The 8650-nt window shown below is 44.0% G+C and overlaps 1 protein-coding gene across 2 annotated transcripts; it reads right to left on the bottom strand.

Moving 5' to 3' along the window:
• Nucleotides 1–502: 502 nt before the first annotated feature.
• On the bottom strand, nucleotides 503–8477 carry hars (histidyl-tRNA synthetase). 2 transcript variants are annotated; one of them, XM_027017066.2, is made up of 14 exons: nucleotides 8348–8436; nucleotides 7291–7613; nucleotides 6562–6651; nucleotides 6284–6403; nucleotides 6115–6210; nucleotides 5692–5817; nucleotides 5297–5404; nucleotides 5084–5182; nucleotides 4355–4448; nucleotides 3479–3606; nucleotides 2376–2651; nucleotides 1798–1914; nucleotides 1338–1484; nucleotides 503–708 (listed from the first exon to the last, which is right to left on the bottom strand). In XM_027017066.2, exons 2-14 carry the CDS (start codon nucleotides 7399–7401, stop codon nucleotides 646–648), a joined length of 1575 nt encoding a protein of 524 aa, XP_026872867.2. In that variant the 5' UTR covers nucleotides 7402–7613; nucleotides 8348–8436; the 3' UTR covers nucleotides 503–645. The 2 variants fall into 2 exon arrangements, with proteins under 2 accessions (XP_026872867.2, XP_026872868.2); XM_027017067.2 differs by lacking the exon at nucleotides 7291–7613 and having other exon boundaries at nucleotides 8348–8477.
• Between the last annotated feature and the right edge of the window lie 173 nt (nucleotides 8478–8650).

Raw genomic sequence — 8650 nt, 5'->3', positions numbered from 1 at the left:
AGGTCATGACTCCCATGCATGTGGTTACTGCTGTTACTTCTCAGTTTGCATAAGCTTGGTTTGTTGTTTGAATTCTCATATTAGCCTAGGTTTTATCTTATGAAGTTTTATAATGTTTTAAGTTGTTTTGTAGTTTCCAGTTTGTACCTGCTTTTTGTTTGTTTTTGCATGTAGCCGAGTTCACAATTTTGACTGTGTTGCACATTAAAAAAAAAAAAAGTTGTTGGATACATTTTCTCCCTCTTCCTGCAGATATTAAAATTTAGTCTCAGGGTAGGAACACGACATTCTCTAATCCATTTAAAAGCAGTTGACTCCGGCAAAACAGACTCTAGCTGAAACTGTCTAATGAAGGACAGCTATGCGTAATTTGTGAACAGGTTTTAACCACAACTTTAGTAAGTTAATTATATATACTCAAACTCGACACGGGAGGACCACAGTGCTTACAAAAGCCATCAACGCATCTGTTGGCACAGGCTACTAGAAAAAGAACGGCACATTTCACGCTTACTCCAGTTTATTTTCATACAGGCAAGCAGTATACTGAGAGCAGAACAATTGCTATAACTCCTTACATATGGTGATGAGAACGTCTGAGTGTCAGGTGTGCTGACAATATTTAGTAAAGAGGGATAAACAGATCTATGGCAACTTAGAGGTCCTTCTCTTGAGCTCTTCAACTAGTTCTTCCCTGGGTACGTCGACCTGTAGAGGGTGAACACAGATGAGGTTAAGACATGGTTTGCGACCCTTGACCCTGCAGCGCTGGGACTTTATGACTGTTAAACTTGACTAAGACCATCTAAAGCATGAAGACTATTTTTGGGAAGTGGTATTTTCCACAGCCAAAGAATGACTAGCAAATTTATATTAATCTTACATATGTCGGTACTTTAGTAGAGGGTGTTTACTGGAAGCAGGTAGCCTTGTTTATCACCGAATATAATGTAAGAAATGCAGACAAGAGTTTGTTTTTTTAAATCACGCCAGATGACAAGTTAGGAAGGTGTTGGCCATACTGTAGGGCACTGTAGACCAAAGGTCAAAACCGCATTGGCAGTTAAAGGGGTTAAAAAGTAACCCAAAAATAACAAATAACTTTCTTTAATATAATGCTTTGCATTAGGTTACAGATAAGTATTTAAAGGGTAATAAGTAATCTGTAAAAGGATACATTTTTAAAGTAACCCTCCCAAACCCTGCCAATAATGTTATACTGTCAAGATGCTTCATTAGATGGTGCATAACTAAGTGTAATATTCTAATATTGTATAGTAATATTTTTGCCCAAGGTTCGTGTGACCAGGGCTCCTGGAGCTGGGCTGTAGTTGTACCTCTTCTCTGCTGGCCACTTTGCGCAGTTTGACAACTCCGTCTTTGAGCTCCTGCTCCCCCAGAATGGCCACCAGGGGGATGCCAGTCTCCTCACAGTGCTGCAGCTGTGTCAGAAGCTTAGGGTTCTTCTTATACAACACCTCAGCCTGGGGTCACCACACAAAGCATGGCTAAGTACATGACTGTTTACGCCCAGGATCACCAGATAGACAGTACGGTAAACTACTCTTCAGCATGGGGTCACCATACAGACAGTATGAGTAAATACAGTACTATTCAGTGTGGGGTGACTATACAGAGCACAAATAAAAATACACAATGCCCTGGTGTTGGCATGAAACAGAGCAATAGTGATGTAGGGCTGCTCAGGTTAAATATATAGTGATAAAAACAAGGTAGACTTGGCTGATTTTAAATATGGTAAAACAGCCAAACTTGTAATCACACACACACACACACCTTAATTCCAGCATTCCACAACTCAGTAGTTAGTTTGAGTCTCTCTTCCAACAGGTTCTTCTGTGCTGAGGCTACCAGAACTTGTGTTTCTGTCGTGCGCACTTTCTCTGCCAACAACTAGAGAGACAAGTGATAACCCATAACTTCACAACAGAGCGTTGAAAAATCAAACCTTGTTTTGCATCAATGACAGAATGCCACTGAAAGCACAACTTCTCTGGAGTCTTACCGGAGCAGCTTGAACATCTGAAAATCTGAGACATTTCCTAATAGATTAGATCAGTCATAAATACAGCATGTTTTAACCCTCTTGTAGGACATGTGGTAGCAGTGATGTCTCAGTAGTTAAGGTATTGGCCTAGTAATCAGAAGGTTGCCAGTTCAAGTCCCACCATTGCTGGGTCCCTGAGCAAGACCCTTAACCCTCAGTTACTCAAGTTGTGTTCAGTCAGAATTTTAAGTCTCTTTGGATAAAAGTGTCAGCTAAATGCTGTAAATGTGTGTGTGTGTCTTTAGCCTCATGCTCTCTATCGCCCCCATCAGACTTTATTGTTTTCCTCAATTTTCCAGGGACTTACCTCTGCTTTCTGTTCCATTATGGAGAAGATCCTTTCGATGCCGATACTGACGCCCACGCAGGGCACCTTCTTGCCCTTGGGGTCAAACATGCCCACCAGGCCGTCGTAGCGCCCGCCTCCTGCTACACTGCCCACGCTCACACTCGCCTCATCGCCAGGCAAGGCCCCATTCTGCTCGGCAACCACAGGCGCCTGAATCATCTGAGAGAGAACGGCCTCGTAGATCACACCCGTGTAGTAATCCAAACCCCGTGCCAGACTTAGGTCAAACAACACCTAGAGAGAGACAGACAGCGAGTGATAGTGAGTGAGTGTGTGTGTGTGTAAGAGCATGTCAGCAGTAGAACGTGCTACATGCAAAAAGGAAGTTTCAGAATGTCAGATTAAAACCCTTGGAGCCTAAATGCATATGCACCACAAATGCTAGCAGTGGTTAGCAGTAAACAAAAGGCAATAGTAATTTCTTTAGGTAATTTGCATCATGCTAAATTATGTCATTTGCATAATTATAATTTGCATAAACGACAAGTGACCCCCTACAGGCTTTCATACATTTTTAAGAAAGATTACAGTTTTAGGAAGAGTTGTTTAATACATTTTATAGTGGCTCTTATTTAAAAGAGAGAGAGAGAGAGAAAAAAAAAAACAGAAGAGAGGTAATTGAATATGGATGGTCTTGAATCCCTTATAATGTATTCAAAAATACAGACCTGGGTAGTTCAAAGTTTAAAAATTAAAAATCCTTCCCTAAATGTTGTCCAAGCTGCTGGGACTTGCTAATTACCAACATCCAACACGAGGAGTTCACTGTGAAATCAACTGAATGGTACAAGACAAGGGCAGAATTCTTGAGCTCAATATGTTCCTGCTACCAAATAAGTTCACATTCAGTGAATACCTACTGCATATGGCCGATAATTTGTAAGCACAAAAAATGATTTGTTTGATCTAAACTAGGTCCTACTATGCTTGTTTCACACAGTGAATTAATTTAACCATGTTGGAAACTGGTTTTCGCTCACAGCCCTGGTCCCAGGCTGTTATCAGACCGCGTCTGCATGCCTGACCTAGTGACCCTGCCAAACCCTGGCCTGCACACTCACCTTGTCTGTGACCTGGAAGAGCTGCAGGTAGCTGAAAAGCTGTTTCATGTCGGCGAGGCCGGCACAGGCCTGCTTGCTTTGGGAAAGTTTAGGGTCCTGTAACAGCCTCTCCGCCAGGTCCATCCCACCTGCAGAACACAGGGGTTAAAGGGTCAAGGGTCACAGCAGAGCATGTGCACATTTTTGGGTGACAGGCAAGAACTACAAAGACTTGGAGGAGGTAGAAGACCATGAACACCGATGGGTGTTTAGATGCGCAGAGATGCCCTGCTGGCTTAGAAGACCAACAGAGCAACACCAAATATGTTGTAACATAACGCCCATAGGATAAACGCCTCTGCACTCTGCACAAAACAAATAACAGATTCGTACAGCCTTGAAGGCGGAGCCTCGGGTCCCTCACTACACGGCCCAACCCATTAGAGGCACTACAGAGCTGGACCAGCTTTACTCTACTGGGATTCGGACCCATACTCTTTGGAAAGCTGCTTGTGGATCGCAGCTGCTGTAAAAAGCGCTACAATAATAAACTTTGCTTGCTTGCATGTCATCAACAAATGAAGTCGCATGGAAATGACAGAGTGAACAAGGTAGTCTCAATTCGTAAACACAATAAATGTTTTATATTATTGTTTTTATTTTGTAGAATGCAGAAGGATGGTATATGGATGTGTGCGGGTTTTTCGTTTAAAGCTTTGAGGTCCAGCCCAGGTATATCAGAGCAGGGAACACACCCACACGGATCACCAGCTGGTCCACAATTTAGTTTCGAACCAGCACCTAGCACACCTTAACCAGGCGGTTGGTCAACAACTGTAAAAGTCTGATTGGCTGTGATTGTGTAATCCTTCCCTCTCTTCTGTCTGAGCCACTCACCCTGCATGCTAACGTACTCGCCGATCTGATCAGCCACGCCCTCGGACAAGCCCTTCTCCTTTACCATCTCATTCTTGACATCTTCCCAGGACGCCTATGGCACACGCATGCACACACGCATTTACATTTACGGCATTTAGCAGATGCTCTTAACCAAACCGACTTACAAAAGTGCTGTCATTTACTCATAGAATACATCCTAGCCAATGCAGCAGGTTAGAGTCCAATACACACACACACACACACACACACACACACACACACAAAATTTACTTGCTTGTAAATGCAACTACACGTTGGTGCTTTTTACCTAAAAACAATTTGCGATTCAAGGTTTTCCTCCTATAACAGTCCAATTCATAAAGGGCTTTTTAAATATGCAAATGAGCTGAAACAAGTGTAATGCTTTTTAATTAGCAAATGAACAGTATCAAGTGTGTTTGAGAGGTCACACCCATAACATCATTAGTGTATCAGCTTCTAACACAGCAGCATAAGATCAACATACAACTCTCCTTCATAGCGTCAGAGGAGGCCAAACTTTGGATCAAACGTACATTATAAAGCGAACAGAGGAACTTTACGTTATATTTTCAATTGTGTAACAAAAATTATAACACTAAAATCAGTTTAAAATTAAAAGACATTGTAGATATTTTAGCATGTTCAAGCAAATTATCACCTGACTTTTGATTTCCTAAGTGGACAAGTGGCAGTCAGCACCCTCACCTTGTCCAGTTTGTCTACGGTCGAGCAGATGGTACGAAACTTCTCATCCGGAACGCCGCACATCGCAAACATTCCATCCAGGATACGTCTGTCGTTCACCTGTAACACCACAGCAACAAGACCCAGACTCTTTGATCCTCAGGTCTCCAGATAGCATCTTTAAGCTGCTGGTATCTGTTGGACGTATCTTTAAAGCTGCGTGTGGCTACTAACCTTAATGCGAAAGTCACCAAGGTCCAGTTCGCTCAGGATCTCATAGACGATCTTCAAACACTCAGCGTCTGGGATCATTGGGTCGTACTGACCTGCAATGTCAAAATCCTACAGCAGGAAGAGAGGGTTGTAGGTAGAGCCATTCAACCCCACACACAGGTTATAGTGTTGTTCTCTCTGCCTAGGTGTTCAGTGACCTCGGCGAGACGAGACATGTTTGCTGTTGGTTCCCATGAATTCTTAGTGTGTCTTAGTGTAAGCTACCCTTTTGTTACTGTGTGTTACATTTAAAACAAATAATTAGTGAACACAGAAATGAACAACTATTTGGGTCTCTGGTTTGGATAACAGATAGAAAAAAGTGTGCGTAGGAAGCGTGTGGGAGTGGTACTCACACATTGGTAGAACTCCCGGTAGCGACCCCGGGTCATGGCGGGGTTGTCTCTGCGGTACACTTTGGCAATGTGGTAGCGTTTGATGTTGGTAATTTTGTTCATGGCTAAATAGCGAGCAAAGGGAACCTGGACGCAGAGAAGGTAAGGAAGAAAACACACACAGCCGTGGTGACGCGGCAGGACACACACACACACACACACACACACACACACACACACACACACACACACACACACACACACACACACACACACACACACACACACAGACAGACGTGTTGACCCAGCAGCGCGCGCGCACACACACACACACACACATGGCTGTGGTGACCCCAACAACACACAAACACACACACACACAAACCGGCTCAGTAAATCAGAAGAAATCTCTCTTAAATCTGGTTAAATAGCAGGAAAGGATACTGTGAGGTCATATCTCAAAGAGAGTAGCTCTCCTCCCTGGTCCTTCAGGTCGTAGATGAGTTTGGAATCTTCGCCATACTTCCCTGTCAGAGTTTCCTGCATCATTTAGAACATCCTGTTAGTAACACGACAGCACGTCCCACTGGGATGCGAAGGGTGGCAGGAATACCTTCAGCTCAAAGACTGGAGTGTCGATGGTTTCAGCACCGTGGCGTTTAAAACAGCCGATGATGGTGTTGAAGACCTTTTCTCTGATGGCCATTTGTTTGGGGTTGTAGTCTCTGGTCCCCTACACACACACACACACACACACACAGCAGAAGTAAGCTAAATAAAAGCAATCACAACCCGAGTATGCCTAAACGCGTGTCATAAAGAACAACACACACACACACACACACACACACACACACACTCCCACTCTCACCTTACTGTCCTTGACCCTACCTTGGCTGTTTTGAGAACAAACACATGCTTGCCGTCCTCCCCTCCGAGCTGAGCCTTCAGCTGTAACAGTTTGGCCACTTCCTCATCAATCTGTGAGATTTAAAACATGACAGTGCATAAAAAAAAACTATGAAAAACACTAAATAGTAAAAAGCCATGAAAACACAAAATACTTGTGAGCTGTGAAGAAGCTTTGCTTAATCAATGGAGCTGCTTCTCTTGCTGAACATAAACTACATGTTCACATCTACAGTGTTCACCATGCTCCCCAAATCACCAATCAGTACAGTGTTCACCACGCTACCCAAATCACTAAACATGTGTTCTCTATGTGTACTACTATATGACAGTATAAAACACATCACTGTTCTGCGTGTTTGGTACTGGTTATATAATGGGGAACACTACACATCACTGTTCTGTGTGTGGTTTGTAGTTTCCAGATAGCGGTGATATGAAAACTCCATAACAAACTTGCAACCATTATGGCTTAGAGACCAGAATGAGCAGAGAACAGCAGTCAGATAAAACTAGAACAACAAAATCCTCTCCTTTACTGCATTTACACACTTATCCTGACTGTGTTTCTAACCACATAAAAAACTTCAGAAATATCTAAGACAGCTTTACGAAGAAGAAAACTAATGTGACTGTTAAGAAGGCCAACATGTGTAAGAGTCCTAGGGCTGCTGAGCGCATGACAGGTGTGTGACACCTGGAGGCTCATACCTGAGACACAGTCATTCCAGAGAGGACACGCAGAGCGCGGAGACAAGGGGCAGCACGTCCAAGCAGCAGTCCCACACAGACACGCCCATAGGCCATCGCCACAGGGGCCATTTTGATGCAGGCCCACACACACACACAGATCAGGGCAGCCCACCAAAGTCAGCACATTCAGGAGAGGTCCGATTCCGTTCCACGGAGTGTGAGGCAGTATTCCAAGAGTTCAAAGTGTCAAGTAGTCAGCAGATGAGGAGGATAGGCATCGTGAAAGGTATCCGTGGCAACAAGCAGGAAGAACAGGAGAAAAGTGGTCAGCGACGTTATCACTAGGGGGGAGGGGCCACAAGTGAGGCATCATGGCAACAAGGAAGCAAAACATGGAAGGAAGGTGTCAAAATCAACTAGACACAGCATATACACTCACAGCATATACAACATTATTACAATCATCTCTGTCTCTTTCACTCACACACACACACACACACACACTTACCATACTCACTCAAATTTAAAAAAATCCAATAAAACGTGAATGCAATGCCGTACAACAAATAATAACAAATAAAAAAATAACAACAATGAAAGTGTGACAGACGTGTTTGTAGCATTTTTATCTGTCGGCTACGTTCAAATAGCTGCTAGCTGCGAAACGGCGCTTTGCCTTTCACACATTAAAACTGAGAACAAACAGTGCGCGAGAGATCACCAGCAGCACTGGGCGGCAACCCCACACCGCGTGTACTGGTGTATCCTACTGGTGTACTGGAGACCATCCGTTAGCTCCTCACAGCAAACCCTGAAGTGCTGACATTGCATCAGGAGCTTGGTTTAGCGGACTAGCTCAGAACCTGTGGCTTTATACACGAAATGCTGTGACTATGTTGGACAGGAGGCGAGATCAAAGAGTACGTCCACAGGGATCACAGCCTCGCGCGGACACGAGCGTCCGCTAGCTAGCCAAGCCAGCTAGCAAGCATCACGCACTAACCACGTCAGGTGGTTACACACTGCTGCGCTCGGAAAATCGTGAAAATGTGATTGAAGTTCCATTCCCACTGACCTGGTCTTTGCTGGCCTTTTCGGCTTTAAGTCTCCTGACAACCTCTCCTTGAGCTTTAATGGCTTCTTGTATCTGCGCTTTATCGGCCATGGCCCCTCAACGTTAGCCGGTGATCCGAGTGCGCAAACTCGTCGCGCACATAAGACGTCAGCAAACCATAGCCAGCGATAGGAAACAGGTCAAAAGGAAAAAAAGAAATACATTTAATAATTTCGTATAGGGAAATAATTAGCCTTTCGCGATTCAGTCTCTGGTGTTTTTTTTAATGATCTTAATTCTTTCACACGGCACTGCAGGCAAGGC

This window comes from Electrophorus electricus, chromosome 2 (assembly GCF_013358815.1).
Source record: "Electrophorus electricus isolate fEleEle1 chromosome 2, fEleEle1.pri, whole genome shotgun sequence".
In the NCBI taxonomy this organism is placed as follows: Eukaryota; Metazoa; Chordata; class Actinopteri; order Gymnotiformes; family Gymnotidae; genus Electrophorus; species Electrophorus electricus.
This window is presented reverse-complemented; position numbering and strand designations above follow the sequence as displayed.

Coding starts and splice junctions, on each gene's coding strand:
- hars (XM_027017066.2), bottom strand. CDS start 7,401: ATGGCCCCTGTGGCGATGGCCTATGGGCGTGTCTGTGTGGGACTGCTG. Junction 6,211..6,283: donor CTCCAGTCTTTGAGCTGAAG/GTATTCCTGCCA, acceptor TAAATGATGCAG/GAAACTCTGACAGGGAAGTA. Junction 5,183..5,296: donor TTGGTGACTTTCGCATTAAG/GTTAGTAGCCAC, acceptor GTGGTGTTACAG/GTGAACGACAGACGTATCCT.